The 24394-nt window shown below is 35.6% G+C and overlaps 14 protein-coding genes and 2 non-coding genes across 16 annotated transcripts; 7 read left to right on the top strand and 9 right to left on the bottom strand.

Annotated features, from left to right (window-relative positions):
- Window positions 1-842: 842 nt before the first annotated feature.
- On the top strand, window positions 843-944 carry KAFR0Ftrna19S. The gene is given in 2 exon segments: window positions 843-880; window positions 899-944. It is a non-coding gene; the product is annotated as a tRNA-Ser (tRNA).
- A 139-nt stretch (window positions 945-1083) lies between these two features.
- On the bottom strand, window positions 1084-4311 carry KAP122 (Kap122p; the record flags this gene model as incomplete). Its single annotated transcript, XM_003958005.1, has 1 exon — window positions 1084-4311. The coding sequence occupies one exon, from the start codon at window positions 4309-4311 to the stop codon at window positions 1084-1086; it is 3228 nt and encodes a 1075-aa protein (XP_003958054.1).
- A 269-nt stretch (window positions 4312-4580) lies between these two features.
- Window positions 4581-6068, bottom strand: ATE1 (arginyltransferase; the record flags this gene model as incomplete). Its single annotated transcript, XM_003958004.1, has 1 exon — window positions 4581-6068. The coding sequence occupies one exon, from the start codon at window positions 6066-6068 to the stop codon at window positions 4581-4583; it is 1488 nt and encodes a 495-aa protein (XP_003958053.1).
- Window positions 6069-6192: 124 nt separating this feature from the next.
- On the top strand, window positions 6193-6750 carry JAC1 (J-type chaperone JAC1; the record flags this gene model as incomplete). The annotated part of the gene is made up of 1 exon (XM_003958003.1): window positions 6193-6750. One exon carries the CDS (start codon window positions 6193-6195, stop codon window positions 6748-6750), a length of 558 nt encoding a protein of 185 aa, XP_003958052.1.
- A 27-nt stretch (window positions 6751-6777) lies between these two features.
- On the bottom strand, window positions 6778-7590 carry CKB1 (casein kinase 2 regulatory subunit CKB1; the record flags this gene model as incomplete). The annotated part of the gene is made up of 1 exon (XM_003958002.1): window positions 6778-7590. The coding sequence occupies one exon, from the start codon at window positions 7588-7590 to the stop codon at window positions 6778-6780; it is 813 nt and encodes a 270-aa protein (XP_003958051.1).
- A 545-nt stretch (window positions 7591-8135) lies between these two features.
- Window positions 8136-8768, top strand: GET1 (GET complex subunit GET1; the record flags this gene model as incomplete). The annotated part of the gene is made up of 1 exon (XM_003958001.1): window positions 8136-8768. One exon carries the CDS (start codon window positions 8136-8138, stop codon window positions 8766-8768), a length of 633 nt encoding a protein of 210 aa, XP_003958050.1.
- Window positions 8769-8801: 33 nt separating this feature from the next.
- STT3 (dolichyl-diphosphooligosaccharide--protein glycosyltransferase subunit STT3) lies at window positions 8802-11015 on the bottom strand (the record flags this gene model as incomplete). The annotated part of the gene is made up of 1 exon (XM_003958000.1): window positions 8802-11015. One exon carries the CDS (start codon window positions 11013-11015, stop codon window positions 8802-8804), a length of 2214 nt encoding a protein of 737 aa, XP_003958049.1.
- Window positions 11016-11667: 652 nt separating this feature from the next.
- On the top strand, window positions 11668-13446 carry PIB2 (Pib2p; the record flags this gene model as incomplete). Its single annotated transcript, XM_003957999.1, has 1 exon — window positions 11668-13446. One exon carries the CDS (start codon window positions 11668-11670, stop codon window positions 13444-13446), a length of 1779 nt encoding a protein of 592 aa, XP_003958048.1.
- Window positions 13447-14344: 898 nt separating this feature from the next.
- Window positions 14345-14426, top strand: KAFR0Ftrna18S. Its single transcript has one exon. It is a non-coding gene; the product is annotated as a tRNA-Ser (tRNA).
- Window positions 14427-14592: 166 nt separating this feature from the next.
- On the bottom strand, window positions 14593-15564 carry DST1 (transcription elongation factor DST1; the record flags this gene model as incomplete). The annotated part of the gene is made up of 1 exon (XM_003957998.1): window positions 14593-15564. The coding sequence occupies one exon, from the start codon at window positions 15562-15564 to the stop codon at window positions 14593-14595; it is 972 nt and encodes a 323-aa protein (XP_003958047.1).
- A 439-nt stretch (window positions 15565-16003) lies between these two features.
- Window positions 16004-16831, top strand: RNA15 (Rna15p; the record flags this gene model as incomplete). The annotated part of the gene is made up of 1 exon (XM_003957997.1): window positions 16004-16831. One exon carries the CDS (start codon window positions 16004-16006, stop codon window positions 16829-16831), a length of 828 nt encoding a protein of 275 aa, XP_003958046.1.
- A 32-nt stretch (window positions 16832-16863) lies between these two features.
- MTR3 (exosome non-catalytic core subunit MTR3) lies at window positions 16864-17517 on the bottom strand (the record flags this gene model as incomplete). Its single annotated transcript, XM_003957996.1, has 1 exon — window positions 16864-17517. One exon carries the CDS (start codon window positions 17515-17517, stop codon window positions 16864-16866), a length of 654 nt encoding a protein of 217 aa, XP_003958045.1.
- A 189-nt stretch (window positions 17518-17706) lies between these two features.
- On the bottom strand, window positions 17707-19326 carry RIM8 (Rim8p; the record flags this gene model as incomplete). Its single annotated transcript, XM_003957995.1, has 1 exon — window positions 17707-19326. The coding sequence occupies one exon, from the start codon at window positions 19324-19326 to the stop codon at window positions 17707-17709; it is 1620 nt and encodes a 539-aa protein (XP_003958044.1).
- Window positions 19327-19864: 538 nt separating this feature from the next.
- On the bottom strand, window positions 19865-21103 carry NSR1 (Nsr1p; the record flags this gene model as incomplete). Its single annotated transcript, XM_003957994.1, has 1 exon — window positions 19865-21103. The coding sequence occupies one exon, from the start codon at window positions 21101-21103 to the stop codon at window positions 19865-19867; it is 1239 nt and encodes a 412-aa protein (XP_003958043.1).
- Window positions 21104-22036: 933 nt separating this feature from the next.
- Window positions 22037-22636, bottom strand: ALG13 (N-acetylglucosaminyldiphosphodolichol N-acetylglucosaminyltransferase catalytic subunit ALG13; the record flags this gene model as incomplete). Its single annotated transcript, XM_003957993.1, has 1 exon — window positions 22037-22636. The coding sequence occupies one exon, from the start codon at window positions 22634-22636 to the stop codon at window positions 22037-22039; it is 600 nt and encodes a 199-aa protein (XP_003958042.1).
- Window positions 22637-22805: 169 nt separating this feature from the next.
- Window positions 22806-24023, top strand: RPT6 (proteasome regulatory particle base subunit RPT6; the record flags this gene model as incomplete). Its single annotated transcript, XM_003957992.1, has 1 exon — window positions 22806-24023. The coding sequence occupies one exon, from the start codon at window positions 22806-22808 to the stop codon at window positions 24021-24023; it is 1218 nt and encodes a 405-aa protein (XP_003958041.1).
- Window positions 24024-24394: the final 371 nt, after the last annotated feature.

Here is a 24394-nt window from a genome sequence, read left to right as displayed (position 1 = left end):
TGACGTACACCTTCAGCACAGGTCAGTCAACGTCAAACAACAGCAATAGAGGCCGGAAATAGCCAATAATCAGGATACTGTTCATAGTAGAGTACATAATATTATAAACACACTCGGCTGGTCAACATGACCTGCTTGGTTGACGGGTCGTCGATGATTCAATTTCTAGCAATTTTGACAGGAACTTCGCATAATGGCGGCCAATACACCCAGCATGCCGTTTGATTCTAGCAGCAATGTGTCGAAACGTATATATAACATGTTTCACTGTAAAATTGACAGCATTAATAGCAATTTAAGAATGTTGCAGAGAAATAAGTTCATATAAGCTCAACGAACGTCAGAAGTCACGAAGCAACTTCCATCACTTGTCGGAAAAGAGACAACTCCTGCCATTACCTCTTTGGCATAACACAAAGATATGTAGCAATCATTTACGGAGAGCAACAATGCGGAACGTGGATCTAATGCTACATTTGAGACAATGAAACAATAAAGTAAATTATCCTTCCAAGTTTTTTTTCACATTATCTCTTATAAAAATGATCCAATTGTAGACAGTATTGACATACCAACATAATGGCGTTGTTCTAATTATTTTTAGTCGCTTTAGTTCAATTATAGATTTGCACCTCATTAATAGTATACAGTACGAGTGTTTGATTCTTCAATAGCATCATATCTATGAGTGGATTTTATGTGCAAAGCAGATAGTCTTGCTGGAAACGATATTACATTATGATTACGTTAATTAAGACATACTGGCGCCGCAGGAAGGCGTATTATGGTGATAGTAGATCTTTTGGCACAACATGATAGGATACTTTTCAAGAAACAAGATTGTCCCAGTGGCCGAGTGGTTAAGGCGATGCCCTGCTATTTCAAAGAAAAAGCTGTTAAGGCATTGGGTTTTACCTGCGCAGGTTCGAATCCTGTCTGTGACGCTTATTTTTTTTTGAACTTCAATTTCCATCTCATTAGATGTTGAAAGTCCTTTAACTGAAGATATGATAAATCAATTAAGCTTATAAATTAAAACATGTCTATATAAGATGTAGCTGCTAGCCTATTATTGTGCTGAAATCAATTGTTATAACTGGGTAAAGAGCTACACTCTAACCACCAATTCAAAATAACGTTTCCAGCAGCTCTACTACCTCTGGTCACAAATAATTTACTGATAAACTTCTCGTGAGCCAATGCATTATCACATAGTTGAGGTAAAGTAATAATTAACCAATTTTTTGTTTCCATAGGGAATTTTGCAACCAATGACCTAATTAATTCAGTATAACTATTTATATCTGACCTTTGTGTGTGAAATAGTCCATACATTGTGTGGTAAGTTAACTCTTGACCTCTTGAAAGAATCTGACTCCTTGTTAATTCTAAGTCTTGCTGGGAATATTTCTTATTATTAATTACTTTTGACCAAAATTTGGTGACAGCTACGACAGTAAATTTTTCATGTGAAGGTAATAACCTTAAAAAGGTGGGTAAAATGAACGAAGTCCAATGTGATGAGTTGATTATGAGAGATGGGCTTGTCTCTAGCACAGTTATAGAAAAGTTTATCATGGTCTGTAAAAGATCAGGATCATTTTGAATATATTGGGAATAGAATTGCAAAAATATCTTATCGAAAAGGAAATCAATTTCTCCTGATGATAATTGTGTCTTGAATTGGATGAGAAGTTTTTCAAGCAAATAAACGAAAAAAGGTAAGGAAGTAGTTAACTCACATGATTGAATATGTCTTAAAATGAAGTTCATGATATCTTGCATCGAATATTTCAAAAAATGTGGCTCATCATCTGGTAACCCTAATGTTTTTCCCAATATTAAACAACTTACTTCGATAAAACTTGAATCTTTACCGTATGCAGGATGCGTCAAAACTCTATCTAGCAAACTTAGTAATTTTGGGCGACACTGTAATGGATCATTTAACCAATAGTTATGGAATTCTGGTAACCTTTGAATTAATCCTTCATTTTGTATTTCATCCGGATGAATTAATGAGGAACCTAATTCAGATATACAACTCAATAGGTTATGAATGTATTCTTTTTGTTCTTTATTTTGCTGAGACAAAGAAAGACATTGATTGATAAAGTTTTCAATCGAGTTTAGTATCTCCACAATATATTTGGCTTGCTCTTCGGGACCCTGAGATACCATGCACTCAACTATGTACCCAATCGATCTGGTCAGTTTACCTCTTGTAAAGGTAGAAACATTTGAATCAGGTCTCGTTAAGGTATTCAAAACCCCAACAAAATGCATCAAGTATTGTGTTAATTGCTCCCTACACTTCTCACATACAGTAGTAATAGTCTTGATGATAAGAACTTCCATTTTATCATTATATTCTTTCTGAACTGGATTTGGATTGTTTTGAGATGTACAACTTTCCAATCCTTGGAATAACGCTTCAATGCAGAAGCTTAGGTCGGTTGGGTCACTTTTGAAATAATCTGCTAAAGTTGCCATCAGGTTCGTTGAAGTCCTAATGAAATCTAGTTTTATTAAATTGTAATTAGGATGTGCATCACAGTTCAAATAGGTATGAAAGTTGAAAACTCCTGTGTTGAATTGGAGTATAATATTTTTTACAAAAAATCTATTCTTGTTTAATCTACCAACAAGCCATGGACTTTGGCCTAATGACATATCTGTCAGTAGAGCGTTCAATAAAAAGCCCATTGATTCGATTTGATAGAAAACATTGAGATCATTTGTGCCTGAAACATCGTTGTTACCAATACCGTCCATCAAAACATTCGCCAAATGCTCGTTACCGAGGATATTCCATAATGATTGAGAAAGGTCGACAACGGCATTTCTGAAGTCGTCAAATTCATGGACCATAGAAATATCATTTTCATCGAGAATCTTCTGTTTATTCAATAAGGAAACCTTCGGTAAATAAATATTTACCGCTTGTTGGAAAATATCAATTGCAATTTGAGAGGCATTTGGTGACAACGTTTCAGGAGCCAGATTAATGAATGAATCTGCTAAATCGGCCCAAAAGTCGGCCATCTTCACTGAAAAGAACTCCTGAATGACAGGGATGAGCGGAAAATTTGTCAACTGTAATAGAACTTTAATATACTGTTGTGTAATTGAAATATGAACAGTAGAAATGTTTGTGAATAATTTATTACAAAGATCTAATGTGTTTACTTGTAAAAAATCCACAATACATATGGCTAGATCCTTCAGTGCTGAAGTCATTTCGTTAGTAACTAGATGATTCATGTACTGTAACATCCAGCCATTTTTTGTTGCATCACTTTGATCACTTGTTCTAGAAACTCCAAGGAAGATAACTTCAACCTGAGAACGTAAATCGAAATTCATTAAAGTAGGATCATTACTGAACACATTACCCAACACTGAGATTACTTTTTCACCATTAATAAAACCATCAACCTCTTCATTCGAGTTTAACATAACATTCAATAAGTTTTGGAATAGTTCTGATAAATCCATTCTATTATTTGTTGCTCTTGTCATTGACACGTAGTTTATCCATGCACTAACTGCATTGAATATAACATCAGTCATCTTATTGTTAGTAATATGGTTGATTAGGTTGAAGTTTAACAATGCCATGGCAGTGACATATAATTTAGAGTGAACTAATTCATGAATTTTGCTCATAGAATGCCTCATAGATTGATATTTTGTTAAATCTTCCACAATAATCTCTGCCAAAATGAGTAACAATTCGTTAAAGCTTGGAGACGTTGATATGAAATTAATGAGATCATTGTATGGTACGACATGTTGGATGGCCTGCTGAACTAACTGATCATCATTGATTTGTTCTGGAGAGCCATTATAAGCAGATAATAAAGTGACAAAAGTATCTAGAGGGTTACTCCATGAAGTCAACAAGTTTTCTGGCTCGTTGTCATTTTCACTGTCATTAATGTTCATAAAAATCAACGACAGATTTGACATTAATTTCTTGATAGTGATAAATAGACTACCATGATGGCTTGGATTAGATGCATATAATGCAGAATATTGGATTAGATAATTCAGATTATATTTGAGAAGGTTCCAGTTTGCACTATTTTCCTGAGCTGTATTAAGTTGCACAGTTAAAGTCAAAGCACCGAAATATTTGACATTTGGGCTAAAATTGCTTGAAACGGATAATAATTCAACTGCTAAACGTGATCCATCATTTGATTTTTGTAAGGATTGTAATGTCAGTTGTGTTTGATTAACATCTACCGTTGGGTTTGGTGAATATAAATTTTCGATAAGCTTTACAACTTCATCGATGCTACTCATAATTTAAGTATCAGAAAAACTTGCTTTGGGGATACTGCTGTATTATGCAACGACGAAGTGTAGTTTAATACCCTACTACAGCTCTTCCCTATGTATATCAAGGTATATACTATCGTGCAAATAGTTCGAGATATTCTATTTCGAAATTTTTCATCTCGCTATGTTTCTCGTGAAAGAAATGATGCGATGAGTAGTAATAGTGATATATATGGTTGTATATGAAAAGAGAAAATGATTGTGAATATTCATTGCAGCCGTCTTGAAGACATTTATATAATGAGGAGGGCAGATTTACAAATGTCCAGTCCCAAAAGTCTTATCGTATTGAATATGACCAATTTGTTAGAAGGATGTTCTACTTCAAAATCGAACATAAATCTAATTCTGTGCAGCAAAGTGTCGTATATCATCATGGCACCATTCAATTCATTAATCTTCCTGGACGTTATAATGTCATATAATTCATTAATTGGTAGTAGGCCAGGTACGACACTTGGAAGATTGTTCAAATCTGACATGGATTTCTTATCGGTAGAATGTCTCTGGAAGAAGACATTCTTTGGTTCCTCCATCTCCAGGGGTATGCCCATTTCAACAAGTTTGCTTAAATATTTCTCCTTGCTATGGAATGCAACGCCATTTGAGCCATATATATGTTCTGCTACGTTGGATAGTGAGGTCGCATTTTCCACAGTGGGGAATTCAGTTCTTTCCAAATTATCATCCATGAACAATTCATCGCTGATGCTATTTTCTTCACCCAATATGAAAAGTCTACCGTTTGAGATCATATTATTTGATTTTAGAAACTCTAAGGAAACATAGTTTAAATTGCAGACGTCCAAAAGTTCTCCACCATATTGAGATTTGTAATTCATCTTTGGACAATCGTCAATGTAATATCCGAGGTAATAAAACGGCCTACTCAGTTTGTGGACAAGAGTCAACTCTTTCAAAGCACTTAATTTACCTAGGGATAATTTCTTGAATTCTGGATCATAGATGAAGTAAACAGAAGATACGCCACTGGGTAAGAAATCTAATATGGCCAGTGCAATTAGTTTTCCCTCGTAATAGTAACATTCATGGGTGGGGCCCAATCTGTCAAAATTACCCTTATATTCTGGGTCATTCAACTGTGACCATTCTTCCTTGGTACCATTTCTAGTATATTCGGGAAATGGTGAATCACAAAGAAATCGTTTAAAAGATCTTGTTGAATGTTTGTAATCGTTGTGAACCTGTTCCTGATATTTAACGTACAGATCATATTTTTCAGTTGTAAAAACGGAAGGTTCGTATACAGTATGGAAATCGGCAGAATCCAAACTGCGAAGTTCATTGATGTAATCGAAAGGTTGATTTTTGCTAATCTTTTCTGATGGTGGTACGTTTATAAATTTTTTAAAATGTTTCACGCAAGTTTTCAATTCTTTTGTCAATTTGACCTCTTCTGGTGTAGTTCTTATGGTAAATAATCTACAGCAATTCCTTAGCATATCAAATTTGTAGAGAAAACAACCAGATCTTCTAAATCCAAGGTTACACAATCTTTCGTACGTTTCAATCGTGATATTTTCACATTGAAACCCTATAGTACTATTTGTATGAGTGGATTCCTTACCAGGACGGTACCAGGAATCCAATGCAAAATAATCGCCTTGGCTTGGTTTTTCACCTTTACAGTATCCACATTTTTGGGATGATTCCTGGAAATACAAAGGCTGTGTGATGATCAATCTTTGAGTCAGATCCATAGATGATTACAGGATTCACCCTTTACTTGGAACTGTTTCATATACACCAGATTTTTTTTTGACATTGAAAAGCGAGATTATTAATATTGCCTTTCTTATAACAGTCAGATGAATGAGTGTAAGTATGTTTAGATCGGTGGCTTCAGGATGTTTCAGATGGGGTCATAGTAGTAGAAGGATGGTGTCTACATTCTATGAGATGTTTCCTAAGAGTTTTCCCGGGGGAGAGCCATCATTCAATGTAGATCAATCACAGTTACGGAAAGAATATAGGGTATTACAATCACAATTCCACCCAGATATGGTAGCTGGGAACGGTGATGGTGCCGACATGGACTCGTCTGTGGTGAATAAGGCGTATCATGTGTTGAAAGAGCCGTTGAGTAGGTCACAGTATATGATTAAGATAAATAAAGGTATAGATTTGACGGAGGATGGTCAAAAATTAGAAGTTGGTCCGTCGATATTAATGGAGGTGATTGAGATTAATGAGCGACTTGCTGATGACTCGATAAGTAATGACGAAATTGCTAGGATTAAGCAGGAGAATGATGATAGGATGGATGCGATTGTAAACAAATTGAGGGATTGTTTCGAACAGGAGGATTATTCTACTGCCGTTGAATTGACAATGGAATTGAAATATTGGACTAATTTATCAAATACAATTAAAAATATATAGAAGTAATAATTAATGATAAGGCTGGGGTCATGAAGTATGTTGAATAGTTGGTAATTCGAATTCACATTTTTTAAATTCATCCCATTCTTCATCAGTAGCAGGCCATTGCCTTAACCATTTCATTCTTTGACCGGAGACTGCCAAATCATTGATTTTGAAACCGAATACTTTCAAATGATACGCTTCTTTGCCCTTACGTTCCACATAATCTTCCAATTCTTTGAAATGCTTTAAAAATACACCTGGGAAACTTGTGCCCCAATAAGCACCTTCCAAACAGAGATATCTGGAAGATTGAGGGAGATATAGATCCTGACATGAGGGACAATAGAGTCTCACAGTGTATTTACCAATTGTATCACTTAAACCACAGGGTAACAATTGCATCCCACTACAGTAGTAACGAGGACATGTACCGAATTGTTTATGATCGAATTTTTCTGCCATTGCTTGTAGACCTTGTTTTGTTAAGATATACCTTGCATGAATGAGGCCATACAACTGTTCTGCTGAATGCTCAATGATACTTCTATTTACCGTTCTATTATTGGTGTTATCATTACTCTTAATATCAATATCGCTTTCTTCTTCTATTTCCTCTTCCTCTTCCTCCTCGTCGCTCATTGCCTCTAGATCCAGGATTAGATCCAAAGCTTTACGATAATGAGGCACTTCTTGACTCAGCGAAGTCATATTGAAGTCATCTTCAATGAAATCTGTTGGCACTTGACAAAAGAATTCGTGGCCGAATCTTGAACAAAATGATGGAATCCATTCATCGTACGTTACACTATCTTCATCAGACAAATGTGAGTTATCTTCTATGTATTCAGCGGACATCACTCTAGTGTCTATCTTACAATTCCCACCAACACTTTCCATGTACATCCACATCTTCTTATTGGAAATCAGAATAATTTTTTATATCGAATAGAGAGTGTGTGTGTGGACCGTGAGAAGTGAGGGACGCAATGCCATATTTAAAGAAATGACTGCTGCTATTTTCGCAGTGCATCTCTCTGCTTTGTTGGACGGTTGTATGGATCGGTCTATAGGTGCTGATTAATGGATGCTGTCTGTGTTTTATATGTTCCATGTCTTTATATGGCCAGCTTTTCCCGTGACGGGATCGTTGCGACAGCAAATGGAAGTCGCAGTGACATTGGAAGTCCTGATCATATCTACCTGGCTAGGATGTACATGGTTAAAATACGCTGACCCGCCGGATGAATCTTACTGAATGTACGCTTCAATTCAACTGTGTTATCTATCTTCTTTCCGGGTAACCGCCTGCTGTATTGCAAAAGAGAGCCTTAAGAGTTGAAAAAAGAGCCATCGTGGTATCAATTTAACAGGTTTATCGCCAGTAGAACAATCGAGAAGAAATGGCTAATTCTGTGGTGATCATCGCCCTATTCTTAGTGGCTGTCACTAAATTCATCGATTATACAGCCAAGTACCATTCAAATTGGTTAATGGCCTTATCATTGAAGACAAATTCAAAAGATACAAGAGAGTATAATTCAAAATTACGTAAACAACGTCAACTCATCGAAGAAAATCATTCCATCTCAGCTCAGGATAATTATGCCAAATGGACTAAAAATAATAGACAGTTAGATAAATTGAAAATTGAATTATCAGAATTAGACTCCAAAATTAAATTAAATTCCAAGAATTTGCATGCAATCTTCCATAAACTTAAATTAATCACTCTCACTTTACCATTTTTCGTATTCAAAATATGGAAGGGTAAAGAAATTGTCTATTATTTACCAACTAACGACACATTCCCATATTTGATCTCCGGCGTATGGAACAATGGTTGGCTGCATCTTGTATTGACACCATTGAACTATATATTGGGACGTCAAACTAGTATGTCTACAAAAGTAGGTGTCTCTTTTGGTATCTGGATTTGGGCTTTGACAAATGTCATATCAAATATCGAATCTTTAATCAAATTTTTACTATTTACTGAAAAAATTGAAGCTCCAAAAGTAACTTCTCAAAAGTGATATATCTAAGTTATATATATTTATACTTCTAAACTAAATAAGCATATCAATGGCAGGCTTCTTATTCAATGATCTCTTTCTTAAAAATTTTTCACTCAATCTATTAAATTTACCAACGTCACGGAAATTTCTACCTTCATCATCAAGATCTCTCAATTTATAAATTCTCACTAGCCAATTTTCTGATGTAAATGCTTCTTCGAAATAATCTAAAGCTTCAACATCTTCACTTCTAATGGTTTGATGACGGACTCTATCCATACCTTCACCTCTGCCACCGAACAATTCTGGGAAATCTTTATAACTCATCTTGTACAATAAAGATTTCTTCATTGTTTCAGTAGCACTGGAATCCACTTTATATTCACCATTTGAAGTGAAAAAATTTCTTTCTGAGATTTCATCGGGCCAAATACCTTGACTGATTCTAATCATCCAGAGGAACTTATTAATATCATCACCACCAAATCCAAGAACACCACCAAATATAATCAAAACATAATCAACGTCCAATTCTTTTAAAACTTTGTAAGATATCTCTTCTGGTGACGCCATTGCTTTACCAATAAGGGCAATGTGTGTGTTGTTCCATGTATTGTTATCTACCAAAGTGGTACGATCTGCCATACCACCAATTTGATATCCATAATCCCACCATGCTGCAACTTTAGCATCTTCCTTCGTATTCATACGTAGCCAGTAGTATGCTTCTCTATAATCGTCAATTAAGGCTGGTCTGCCATCTGGACCTTGTGATGGTAGAACGACAGATGGTGAAGAGTATGCTGTTTGTGTCACCCATGTACAATGGTAAACGAAAAGGTACAAGTAGAAAATGAAAGTAGCAGAGACAAATAATTTGGTTATTAGTGATAACACCTTCTTCCTTGGTTCAACTTTTTTATCTTTTCCATCATTAAAGAAAATTGATGAAAAATCCAAATATATGTCAAAGATTTTGGACAATGCAACAGCAGCTGCAATACAAATAACTGGAGTTAAAGTTAACATTAATCTAATCATGACACCAGCAAAATAGGAACACAATACGGAATAAGCAATGATAAAGACATGTTCATCTCTTAATTCTAAGAAAAGAAGAAGAACACCAGCTGGGAATAACCAAATTAAAAATTGTGTGTCAAAGAAGAAAGCTGGCCAAGTAACAGGTTGATGTTCTGAAACCGAAGCAATAATTGGAATGTGGATCTTTGCATAACTGGTATCCCATAGAGAATAGAATCTACCGGTCCATGGAGCAATTAATCCCATATAAGTTAGAGCGAATAAACCTAGGACACCTACAGCAATTAGAGTGATCATTGATACGACCATAATTATCTTGAATTTACCACTAGAAACTTTACCTTTTACAAAATTACCCAGGGCAACAATTTGTAATAATCCAAAGACACCTAATGCAGACATATGATCGTTAGATTTAATTGGTAAGAAGCCAACGAATGGAATTTGCATTGAAGCAATGGTACCAATAACGAACCAAGTGTTATAAGCAACGTATATCTTAGGGTTATATCTACCCATTAGGATCAAACAAAATACATGGAATGGGATTAAATTGGTGATAAAAACGTACCCACCCCAAGCAGAAACCATATAGAAATAGAATAAGGCTGCTAGACAACCATTTAAGATTGAACCGTATTTCATAGCTTTAATCCAGAACATGAAAGTGACCATTAATAAAGTGATTGCAATGGCTTCGTTATCGTAGGAACCTGCTACAGATCTTGAGATATAACCTGGAACAATACCGATGAAGGCAGCAGCCAATAAACCTGCAGATTCATCTTTAATTTCACAAGTCAACTTATAAGTAGCGTATGCTGTGATACCGGAGAAAGCGGGAGCAAACATTACACAAATATTTCTGATATCAATTGGTAAACCAAGATAATCTTTGAAGATATGCCAGACTAAACCACTAGTAGTCATTAAACCTGGGTATAGAGTACCACCGGTGACTCTGCCCAACGGATACCAAGTTCTATCGTCGAACCAATTGAGAAAATCATTGAAAGAGTTTTCGACTAAATATTTTGTAGCTCTAAAATTGAACCATGGATCGAATTCGTGAATAATTGATTCGAACCTAATGACGGCAAATAATCTCGATGAGACAGACGCAAATATTATACTAACGAAAATTGCCGTTTTTAAAATGGATTGAACCCACTGTATCGTAGTGGAAGAAGATTCCCTATTTTTTACAACTGCCGTTGACATTATGGGGAGAGAACTGCCTTGTATTTATTAATTTCTTGAATATATTAAAAGCTTGGAATTCAATTGAGTGTTATGAAATGAACCATATACAGTTGGATGGCAACAATGATTGAATTAAAAAAGAGAATTATCTTTCACCTATACGTATCTTTCCACTTACATACAATGTATTTGCTGTTCAAAAAAGAAAGCCTTAACGTGTCAAAAATTGAATGAAAAACTTTCGCGAGCGTTTAGTCGCTGCAAATAACCCTAAGCCATACATCCGTACCTTACACCAAAGTAGGTTAGGGTGTACAACTTTCTTGTTACCCAGTTTTTTAAAATCACGTGATGCTTTTTGTTTAGGGTTATACTAGAAATACAGGGTAAATAATGTAAAAATGTTAGGGCAACATCCAAAATATAATTCCGACCCTTGTAATTCATATAGGGCTGCCACATGGGCCTAATTATTCCGACCCTGGTTTTTTAGCTTCTCCAGTCTTTTCCTTTGGAACTAAAATTGGATTATAAACGATTATCATCACCAATACAAAAAAAGCAAAAAGATCTTAAGTGCGATTAAGTTCACATGAATAGTGAGATTTGTAATCATTTTAATTGATAATTTATTGTGTTCATTAATTAAAAAGACTCTTACATTTTTCAAATGCTTGTCACATCTGATATTACAGATCGTGAACATTCTGTAAAGGAAACAAGAGCCTCCACAATTCAAGAAGAACCGGAAAAAGAGGATATTTCCCAATCTTCCTCTGTCATCTATTCTAATAGGAAATCTCCGGCTGTTAGTGCCTCCCCTGACAAAGATGGTGCTCCTCTAACGTTTCAAAAAGTAATACCAAGAAAATCAAGACAGCATTCAGTACAGAGTGCATTCAGTAGTCTTTCTCTGAAGTCAATGATCAATCCGCAAGCAAGTGGTAGTAATACAAAGTCTACTCCTGGTAGTGTCATTGAAGAGGATGATAATATAGGATTACAACAACCTTTCACCAATGATAATAGAATCAATGTTGGTTCAGTTAGTAGGCAACCAGTTGTTACTGAAGCTCTAATCAGTAATAAGGATAATGAAGATCAGTCTGATGAAGATGTCCCTAATGTCAATCTTACCACACAGGCTTTAAGAAAGCTTTCTATTCTGAAAACTGGTGACTCAATGGAAATTAATGACATGCTAACAAATAATAATGAAGACGATGCTCTTTCAAAACCAGACTCCATTAGTTCCAGTAAACCAAGCACGGCAACCAGTACACCAAGACGATCATCCGCAAGAAAATCAAGTATTGGTTCCAAGATGAAAATTGATCCATCAAGAAGTGGAAGGTTAGAGAAACGTAATTCAAATTTTAGTTTGAAAAATAGCATTAATTCACAAAATCACATCAATAGTAAAGTTAATCTCATGACATTAAGAAATAATACCATTCAACAACAACAACCTCCTATTACTACTACTTCCAATATAGACAATTTACCACCGGACCTAGTATTGAAAAATGAAAATGTAAATAAATTAATGAAAAATTCGAAATCAATGATTCACCTGAAATCAAATGATATGAGAAGTTTAAGGCAACCTTTATCAAGGCGGAGAACTTCATTTGAAGTCTCGGTCGTAACGAAGCCATACTCTCCCAAATCAAATAAATCCATGAGACAAATTGGTAACCCTAAAAAACCTTTATATATTCCTGCAGTTTTACGTAATGTTTCAGAGACAAACATTACAAATGAAGATATCAAGAGACCAAATGAAAATTCGCAATATCATCCACACGACTACTCAAATTTTAATGAATTGAACACAGATCTGGATTCTTTACTACTATCAACGCGTAATAACAATTTGGATCGTAATAGTAGTGCCGATTCAATGAGTTTACATTCTAATAATTCGATATATGATACCATAAAGCAAAATTTCATACTCAAATTTGTGCCCAGTTATCTCAAAGATTACGCCGCTTCTGAAAACGAGCCCATAATATCAATTCAACCAACGAAGAAGCATTGGGTGCCTGATTCTCAGAGAACCAATTGTAAAAAATGTGGTAAAAAATTCACCGTGGTGGAACGTAAACATCATTGTCGTCATTGCGGTGAAATTTTTTGTCAAGATCATGTCAAGCATACCTTATATCTAGACTCAGATGCTAAATTCTGCCACTTGAGACAATTTGGTGGTGTAATATCAAAGGTTTGCGATAATTGTATGGATGAATATGAAAATATTATCGATGATATCAGAAAGAAAAAAAATCAGAAGATTAAAGAACAGCAGAATCATGAAATTGTTATTACCAATGATGGGAATGACATACTTAAGAAAAATGGGCGTCGTGATGATCCTAATAGCAAAAAACATAGAGATAGCTTAGTAGGAAGTGTACCAGTAGATTGGAATTGGAGTAGCTTTTAGAAAGCATCATTTATACAGATTTATATTTTTAAAAAACTTTGTAACAACTTTATATGATTAACCTAATGTTTAATATTGAAATGTATCGGATGCGTTGATTCTACACATGAGATGTAGATGTCGATTGTGGCAAGTCTTGCAATATAGTTTCAGGGAACTCTCTTTTAATAACTATACCAGCAAAGTATTACAGTAAAACTGTATTCATAAACTTGAAATTCAAATCAATACGGGTATTTAGTAACGTGCCTTCAACTTTTGCTATCAAAAATTAAAGTGTTTACCATTCATTTTCTGTGAAGTTCATATTTTTGGTTCCCAGAAAACTGAAGTTAATAAGCGGTTGTTTGGTAATATGCGACCTATAAAAATAAAATTGATTAATACTAATAGAAAGTTTTCACCATTGGGGTCATCTAGAATTGTTAAATACCCCTGCGAGTTTAGATACATACGTCATAATTTATTTATTAGCGTATCACCGAAGTACAAGTGTATATATAAGAAGCATGCCAATGTCTAAATTATTAGCATAGTCTACTTTGAGTACATCCCTTCTTTCTTCAAATCTCTTCATGCAGATAGTTCGTTCATATGTTCACATTAGACATTATGGGACAAGCGGTTCGCTAGTCCCATCATAGGACAACTATGACTGAAGACACAATTTACATGATCATATACTTATGTCAAGAAAGAAAGAACTATATTCACGAAGCCAGCTTAGACGTCTTGTGCCACAAAGAATAAACATTGGCGATGAAGTTTAACAAATGGCTGCTTAATTAAGGTTAGATAGCAGTCGCACTGAATTAGGCGTATCGGAGACGAGGCTTTTTCAGCAATACCCAGTGATATTGGTAGTACATGTCACTTTCACCAGAAATACTATTATTGAGGCAACTTGGCCGAGTGGTTAAGGCGAAAGATTAGAAATCTTTTGGGCTCTGCCCGCGCAGGTTCGAGTCCTGCAGTTGTCGTTATTTTTTTTTTGGAACTTTACTTCCCCACCATCGTCAAGCTACATATTCAATTGGTGCGACGAGTCATCTATAAGTTTTTAAGTTAGTTTTTATCATTGTTTCTTAGCATACGTACGGTATTTATATATTATTACAAACTTTGCGTCAATCGAATTAATATAACTTAGGAAAATTTCCATCTGTTACCGCATACTTCACATGTACAAAATGTGGTTAAAGGTTCATCTGCAGACCTAGTTTGTAATTGATAGTAAGAAACTTTCTTTTCTTTACATTTACCACAGGTGAATCTATCAGTTACAGATCTTTCTATGGTAGCACCTTGGGCATTGAATAAATTTTTTTCTCTAATTTCTTCTATTTTCTTCCTTAGAGGTTCTGGTGCTAACTCTTTTGGATCACAGTTGACTAAATGAACAGGAGTAATATCACCATTTGTAATTTTGAATTTTAAATCTGAATTATTTTTCGAAATAAGATTTGAATAAATAATTCTATACTTTTCTTTATATTGTTTTTCATTAGCTATTGAATCATATGATTTGTTCATTTCGGCCTCAATTTCTATTGAAAGTTTTAAAATGGAATTCGGTGGATGCTGACTTTCTTTAGCTAGAGCGTCATACAATGCTCTTATAACGGAGTCACGTAATTTATTTTCATGGACTATTGTATTGACACCATCATTCTTTGAGTTTCTTGGTTTCGTGGAGACAAATTTAGATTCTTTCTTGGCCTCTACATTATTAGTAACGGCAGAAGATGAAGTTTCGTTGCTAGTTTGATTACTATGAGATTCTAATCGCTGTTGCTGCTGTTGTTGCTGCTGCTGCTGCTGTTGTTGTTGTTGTTGCTGCTGCTGCTGCTGTTGTTGTTGTTGTTGTTTGGATTTCAACTTATTCTTGTTGATGGCATCTTTCCACGATGTGATCATCTTCTTGACCAATTTAGAGATCTCAGCATTCGATGACTTCTTGAATTTATTAACTTCGACACCAACTTTGGTTTCTCTTAAAAGTTTTTCAGTAGGTACAACATCGCTATCTAATTGTTTTAAGATTCTTAAGATGGTATCGTCATCACTCTTATTTTTCTCCAGGGTCTTTACCAACACGATTACTTCCTTCGAATCCATCCTTCTTGAATACAAGCCTAGTTCAGTGACCAATAGTCTTCCATCAAAGTAACCAGTCAGTTTAGCTCTTTACATCATCAATAGAAATTGAATATCGCATTGCAAAAGGAAAAAAAAAAAAAATCAAAGTTGGACTGCCGGGTAACATGCTCATATAATGCGATGGCCTCAAATAATGTTATCTATTGATAGTTAAGTCTGTATGCACCAACTGGCTGGACGTCCATCTTCATTGCTTGAATGTAGTGGGTCTTTGCTATTCGATCGTAATAGACTTGACATTTTAGGGTTTCGCTGCTAAATCACTGAATACGTTTTGAACCTTAGGGCTCTTCTCAGCTTATTTCCAAATAGCAGATTATCTATTTCTATTTAAAGAAGAGATGACATTAAGATACATCTAATGCAAGCTCCTCAGCCGTCGTATCGCAACATCAGTATGCAGAATAGCAATCTTGGGACTGGTAGTGGCAATAACACGTCCAATAACCCACCTTCTAGAATTGTTTATTTGGGTTCAATACCATATGATCAAACAGAACAACAGATTTTAGACCTTTGCAACAACGTAGGACCTGTGACAAACTTAAAGATGATGTTTGACCCGACTACTGGCAAATCTAAAGGTTATGCCTTCATTGAATTCAAAGATTTAGAATCAAGTGCCTCAGCAATTAGAAATTTGAATGGCTATCAATTAGGTTCAAGATTTCTTAAATGTGGATATTCTACTAATAACGATATATCAAATATGAATACCACTAGTACAGTAAGTGGTGGCAATATGCAAAAGAATGATACTGTGACTAACTTGAGATTCTCTAATTTACCACCTGGTATCGATGTTAATATTAATATGACAACACCCGCAATGATGATATCGAGTGAACTTTCCAAAATAAGTAAACCTCAACAACTAGACTTTCTACAAAACTTTCAGGCTTGGTCAAAGGAAAATAATGATTTGGCTAAGGATCTACTGTCTGAATATCCACAACTCTCCTATGTAATAGCTGAATTACTATTAACTAATGGTATATGTAAAGTTGATGATTTAACTAAACTTGCCACGGCAGCTTCAAACGTTGAGTCTCAAAATGAACCTCAAATGAACAGGAACCCAGATTTACAATTGAAACAAAAAGAATTACTAAGGCAAGTGCTCAATTTGAATGATAGTGAGATTTCTGTCTTACCAAATAACGAAAAAATGACTCTATACGATTTAAAACAAAGAGCCATGAAAGGTGATTTTGGCTTATTATAAATGTTATATACACATATAGATATTGTTTTACTTCATTTACTACCTAAATAATTTATAATCTGTAATTTATTCTCTAAAGATTTTTCTTCACATTTTACCAAGATTGCATTGAATTTAGATTCTTCGAAAATACCTTGATCTTTCCAAATACCAATGATCTTCCTATCATCAAAACAGATTACATTTCCCTCATGGTATCCACACGACACTATATTCGAAATTTCAACTTCAGCATCAATCAATCCTAAAACGATACTCGACACAATGTATGGAATATACCAACTCAACTCATTCACTTCCTCTATATTCAAGTTAATGAAAATGTCAATACCTGCCTTAGGATAAAGATCTAAACAGATGAAACTCTCTAATAAACTAATTAAGAAGTAGCTTAATTCTTTTAATTTGTTCGTCTCAAATAAGTCACTCTTCAATATAACATTCAATTCACAGCGTGCTTCAAAGGTACTCGTACGTGTCGCTTTTGGTCCATAAACAGAACAGAGTATGGAAGTCTTTGAATTTTCCACTATACTGGATCCATTACAGTTCGATATTATACCTGTCTTAATTGAAGGTGTTTCTTGCGGCGTTCCTGCCACCTCTGTCTCTGACACTGGTTTAGCAAATGCAAGTGGTTTAGCTGCACTTGGACCCAATATTCTCCTCCTATCTTGAACGTTCATCTTGACTATTTCCTCGAATTACCTTCTTTCCTCTTCACTGTGGTAATCTTCACTGCAAAATTTTCGTTTCTCTTGTACTCGCGATGAGCTTGAAATTGTACTATTTCCACGTATGGAAAAATAATGCATATTGAGAAGTATATATATGTATGTATATATAGTATGTAGTCGTAAATCGGTAAGATTCAACTAATATGGATCAGGTTCATCTTCTAGTTCTTTTAATCTACTTCTTTCTAGCTCCTGTTTGTCATCAGCCACAGAAACCATGAAATCGGATGTGGCCGGTGTGTATTCAGGTACCGGTTGAATATTGTTGTCATAGATTGATGAACATAACCATTCGTTCAAATCATTATTCTGGTATGCTCTTTCTTGCTCCTGCGGTGGGTCTATTTCTTTAACGGATTCTGTATCATCAATTCTAGTCGTACCTACGATAATTTCTATAGACATGCCTGTGACATTTCTCAATCGCTTGAGGTTTTCAACGTCAACCATGTCTTTGAAAGTCATGTTCGAAGATCTTAATTCATTATTATCGTCAATGGTAATTAATTCAGTGTTCGAGCTATGATTAATTAGGTTTAAAACTTTCTTTTGAATACTTTTCTCAATGGTTGCCATCTTGGAAGAAGTTCTTCTCTCCTTCGGAGTATCAACATCACTTAATCCTTGTTCACTCTTAGCATCTGTATCGCCACCACCTATAATCTTATTGGATTCTGTATAAATCAAGTTTTTTCTCGAAAGATTTACCATGACTTCAATATAGTATTGAAATGTGAAGAAATTTTTTAATTCGTTGAAACTACTAAATGTATCGTACGGTATTTTGAGTAAAGCAGTACAGCTAAAGCCCAGTGTTTCTTTATCGATGTAGATTGGGGAGACGTTCTGACAGATATCCTTCCTGAAAGTCTCCGTAGGCTCATTCTCATTTATTCCTCCAACTCTGCATATTCTAACAAGAGTCGTTATAACACCTGCTAAATGGTAGTATGGTTTATAATGTTTTAAATTTATCTTTACTGGGATTGTTTCTCCTATTGTGAACCCCGATTTAGGTAGTGTTACCGATATGCTAACGGTTTTATTTTCATTTGATGATGATGATGATGAACCATTTGAAGAATTTGAGTTATTTGTCATTTTTGTGAACATTGAGGATGTCGCTGTTCCATTTTCATCCACGTTATGATGTCGTACCATGGCTGCAGATTGTAGAACAACACTTTTTGTCTTTGGTTGGTTATATTCTGTAACGTCTAATGGAACAATCAATTGGAAGTCGGCTTCACAACTAGCCAAATTAGTTGATTTATTATCTGTTCTTTCTACAGAACATTGTAAGTAGTAATATATTGATCCTCTTTCGAATTTGATTGAACTGAACAGTTTTTTACTATTTTTACTATTGGGTATCGTTATCTTAAATGGGAATTTGTGAGTACCTTTACTCAATCCATTAACAATCCCATTTTCAGCTGAATCTTCATCAACAGACGGACTACCATATAAATAAGTAGATTTCTCGATCAGTTTTATCTTCTTTTTCGTTTTTATTGTAGTTGGGTGGCTTGCCCTCATCTTTACTTTCAACTCGCCGATTAGGGAAAGTTTGATTCTCACATTAATAATATCCTCTTGAAGTTCCAAATTTGCCTCACCGGAAATATGCTCAGTTGGTTTCCATATCCTATGAGGTTCATCCAAATTTAAATAAAATTGTCTTATAAGATTGGTAGAAACTTTTTTATTAGTTTCTTTCTTAGGCACGCCTTTCTTCAATATCTTTAACAATGACATGACCTTAATAATGCTTGATAAATAGTTGTTTTTGACAGTAGAACCATGAAATATATATATATGTACAACCAAAATGAGTGGAAACTGAGAAATTGATTGCAACTAAAAGGGAAAAAAAGTTATAATAGCTATACTTGATAAACGTTTTTTATATCTTCTCTAAATTCATATGCCTTTTCTTCCCAAGAAAAAGTATGCATAAAGACGTATCCAGACTTCCTTCCTCTCTCTGCCCTTATCTTAGTACTCATGACATATGCTATTTTTTTTCTCTCTTTCTGATAAACTCAACAGAGCAACAACTTCGATTGTTTTTTTTCTTGGCAAAATTTTCGCCCATTTCGGCTCAGCCTTGACCGATTTGGGAAATTTGTATTGTTCAGTTAAAAAACTCTTGGCTTTTTTTCTGTGTGTCCATTTGCCTTCGTCTTTTCTTCTGCAAAGAGAATTTAAAGTGTAAAACATTTTATTCTGTCATTGTAAGGTTTGATATCTAGTATACAAGTTAATTATTTAAGGTAATATATATCTTTGTAGATTAATCAAAAGTTTTCTTGGTACCTGAGAAAGAAGCGGTGTTTCTGGATTGACCTAATGGGGCGTTGTTAGCACCGGAACCAGATCTGAAACCACCACGGTTACCGCCTCTGCCACCACGGAAACCATCTCTACCACCACGGTTACCACCTCTACCGCCACGGAAACCATCTCTGCCGCCTCTGAAACCACTGTTGTTTTGTGGTGGTCTTGGAGTGGAGAAATCTAATCTAACTGGTCTGTTGTCGATGTATTCACCTTGTAAGGCATCTAGAGCCTTCTTAGCATCTTCGACGTTAGTGTATTGAACATAACCGAAACCCTTTGGTTGTTCAGTTTCTGGGTGAGTTGGAATACGGACAGAAACAATTTCACCGAATTTGGAGAACATTTCAGAAATGTTATCTCTGTCAGCATTGAAAGATAAATTACCTAAGAACAAAGTTTCAGATGGTTCACTTGGGACATCACCGAATTTCTTAGCTCTATCGTTATTACCAGCAGCTGGCTTACTTGTAGACATGTCACAGTTAATTTCTCTGCCGTCGATTTCCTTACCGTGCATCTCCTTGACAGCCTTTTCAGCATATTCTTTGTTTTCGAAATCAACGTAACCATATCCTCTGGATCTGTCGGTACCCCTTTCGTAGATAACTCTAGCACCGATAACACCACCAATATGTTCGAATTCGTTCTTTAACCATTCGTCATCAATAGACCAGGATAATCTACCAACGAAAATAGTAGCTGGTTCACCTTCAGTCTTGGATTTCTTGGATTCAGATTCTTCAGATTCTTCAGCTTTACGCTTCTTACTTTCTTCTTTCTTTTCTTCTTCTTCTTCATCAGAAGATTCAGATTCGGAAGAGGAAGAGGAAGAGGAATCAGAAGAAGATTCGGACTTGGATTCTTCTTTCTTGGATTCCTCAGATTCAGATTCAGACTCGGATTCAGAAGATGAAGATTCTTCCTTCTTTTCTCCCTTTTTGGATTCTTCTTCAGCTTCAGAAGAGGACTCGTCATCAGAAGAGGAAGACTCACTTTCAGAAGAAGAAGAGTCAGAAGAAGATTCACTTTCAGAAGAAGAGGAATCAGAGGATGAAGATTCACTTTCAGATGATGAAGAAGATGATGAAGAAGAGGATGAATCAGAAGAAGAAGATTCGGATGTAGCAGCAGCCTTTTCTTCAACCTTTTGCTTGGATTCCTTTGTTACTTTCTTTGTAGTAGATTTAGCCATTGTTATTCAGTATTTATGGTGGATATGTCTTTTAAACTGTACAGTATAACTTAGAACAATATAAAATGGAAAGTTCTTTATAAATTTTGCGATGAGCTTCATCTTTTATGCTGAAAAATTTTCATCAGGAAAAAGAAACAAATCGTCGTGGACGGAAAAGGAATAAACTTAAAGCTGGACCGTCTTAACAATTAAGCAACTATGAGATGCTTTGGAGCCAGCATTGGTTTGTGCATGCCATGCCAATGAACGCAGGGATCCATGTGCTCTACGGATTATGAAATGTTGTGTGTAAAATGGGCGGTTCATTGTTGTGACGCAATGATTGGTACGTTGCTGCTGACTGATAAGGGACCGGATCACTTTGATTCCTTGTAATCTTAATTATATAGATGAAATTTGACTTTCGCCGTTTTCTATATACTTGTATCAGCAAGAGCCCTTTTAAAAGTGTTTGCTTACAGATTACCTGCGTGATTGATCTAAGAAATCCTAAAATCATAACATATATGCACGCGCTATTTTCAGTCGTATGATATTCATGTCTCATGTACCTTCCTGGAACTTCTCATACGGAACCATCGAAAGGGACTTCCATTTGCTCACTGATCAGCACTCATCAGCTCGCAACTGTAAAGAATAATCCAGTAACCCATTGACAATTTTCAGATTTTTCAACCTTGCAACTGTCTAGTAAGATGGCACTTTGGCAATAGCCCAGTTTATACAAGAAAACATTTTTCCAATTCATTCCTGACTAGCTATCAGAATAGATATTGAAGACATGTAATAACGTCAGTCATCCTCCTGCTCTTACGTACTCGAATCAGTTGAAAGCGGAATACACTAAGTAGTTCAATGCCAAATGCCTACAATAGTAGTTATCTTCTAGTTGCTAGCCATTTGTTCTTAGGGCCCGCCCACACAAAATATTCAAGAGTTTGCTAAATTAATTAGTGTGTTTTCAAAATTCTTGTTATGAGCGTTAGGTAACGGTACAAGTTCCGTATTTTTGCGCTGGGACTTGTCTAGGCAATCAATTAGTCTCGAAGTTTGTGGCTTGCACGACCATACATAGCCCAATTCTTCAAACTTATCAGCAATTTGTTGTTGGTGATTATCCATTAAATCCTCATTTATCACCACGATCAATGGTTTATGTAATCTTAAAGAATCAAGGATTGATCCTGTTCCAGCATGAGAAATGACCAGATCAGCGGAATCCTTTATTAGTTCTTGTATCCTTGTCGAATATTCCATTCCTACAATTTCCAGATTATCTATTTTGAAACAACATACCTGATCAGATCCAAGCTGACAAGAAGTCAAAGAGCTTAGTTTCTCTTCAGAGGGCTTCAGAAGGCCCAATTGCTTTCCAAACAATAGTCCATACCCTCTACCAAATTGAACAATCAGCCTATTAAACCCATTGTCTATGAGACTTCTGATAAATTCGGGACTCAAAATGCAGGAAATTAACTTTGGGAAAGGTATTGTGGCACCACACGTAACCAAAACAGTCTTAGAGTTCATAAGCACGTTCTACTTACAAGAAGTTCCCTTTCAAAATGAAAGTTTGTTGATCTTCACTGTAGAGCGATTTTTTCTAAATTTTTGAATATTTGAAGGTGGCAAAAAAATAATAACTAAGCACTCTACAAAGGCTTTAAGTATAAGAAACTATCAAAAGGAGTAATCAATAATGACTTCGGCTGCTGTGCAAATTCTATCAATGCAATCCCACGAAAGTGGTATTAAACCATATTTTGAGCAAAAAATTCAAGAAACAGAGTTAAAAATCCGTGCTAAAACAGATAATCTGAAAAGATTGGAAGCACAAAGAAATTCATTAAATGAGAGAGTTCGTTTCATTAAAGATGAGTTACGTTTATTACAAGAACCAGGTTCCTATGTTGGTGAAGTTCTTAAAGTTGTGTCCGATAAGAAAGTGCTAGTTAAAGTTCAACCTGAAGGTAAATATATCGTTGATGTGGCCAAGGATATCAACGTTAAAGATTTGAAAGTTTCACAAAGAGTATGTTTGAAGAGTGACTCCTATATGTTACATAAGATATTGGAAAACAAGGCAGATCCATTAGTCTCGTTGATGATGGTGGAAAAAGTTCCAGATTCCACATATGACATGGTTGGTGGTTTGACAAAACAAATTAAAGAAATTAAAGAAGTCATTGAATTGCCTGTGAAGCATCCTGAACTTTTTGAAAGTTTGGGTATTGCACAGCCAAAGGGTGTTATTCTTTATGGACCACCGGGTACTGGTAAGACGTTACTTGCCAGAGCTGTTGCACATCATACTGACTGTAAATTTATCAGGGTGAGTGGTGCAGAATTAGTTCAAAAATATATTGGTGAAGGTTCCAGAATGGTTCGTGAATTATTCGTAATGGCCAGAGAACACGCACCATCCATCATTTTCATGGACGAAATTGATTCCATTGGTTCCAGCCGTGTAGAAAGCGGTTCTGGGGGTGGTGATTCCGAAGTCCAAAGAACCATGTTGGAATTATTGAATCAATTAGACGGGTTCGAAACGTCAAAGGATATCAAAATTATCATGGCCACAAATAGATTAGATATTCTAGACCCTGCATTGTTGAGACCCGGTAGAATAGATAGAAAGATTGAATTTCCACCACCAACAGTTGCGGCAAGAACAGAAATTTTAAGAATCCATTCCAGAAAGATGAACTTGACGCGTGGTATTAATCTAAGAAAGATAGCAGACAAGATGAATGGCTGTTCAGGTGCCGATGTGAAAGGTGTCTGCACAGAAGCCGGTATGTATGCATTGAGAGAAAGAAGAATACATGTGACACAAGAGGATTTCGAACTCGCTGTCGGTAAAGTCATGAACAAGAACCAAGAAACTGCCATCTCCGTCGCAAAACTGTTCAAGTAGCCCCCATACTACTACTACCACCACCACCACCACCACCACCACCATCCCGTAGATACAAGTCTATCATATATAAAAACAACGTTTAAAATTCTCAACTGTTTAAATTTGCTTATTACTGTCACTTGCCACGGGTGACGGAGGACGGAGTTACCACAAAAGGGAAAAATTACCCTTTCCAGTAATGTATGTATTGGCTATATAATATTGAAGCGGGAAGTGTGTGTTTCTCTCTGACGGCGAGATTTTAATTTTATATACCACAATGTGTTCTTATAAGTTTTCAATAACTGATTTAATAAGAGGATAAGGCAAAGAAGCATCTAAGTGTTGATTCAAATCTTAGTGGTACTGTGAGATAGATAGTAGAGTGC

This window comes from Kazachstania africana, chromosome 6 (genome assembly GCF_000304475.1).
Source record: "Kazachstania africana CBS 2517 chromosome 6, complete genome".
Classification (NCBI taxonomy): Eukaryota; Fungi; Ascomycota; class Saccharomycetes; order Saccharomycetales; family Saccharomycetaceae; genus Kazachstania; species Kazachstania africana.
This window is presented reverse-complemented; position numbering and strand designations above follow the sequence as displayed.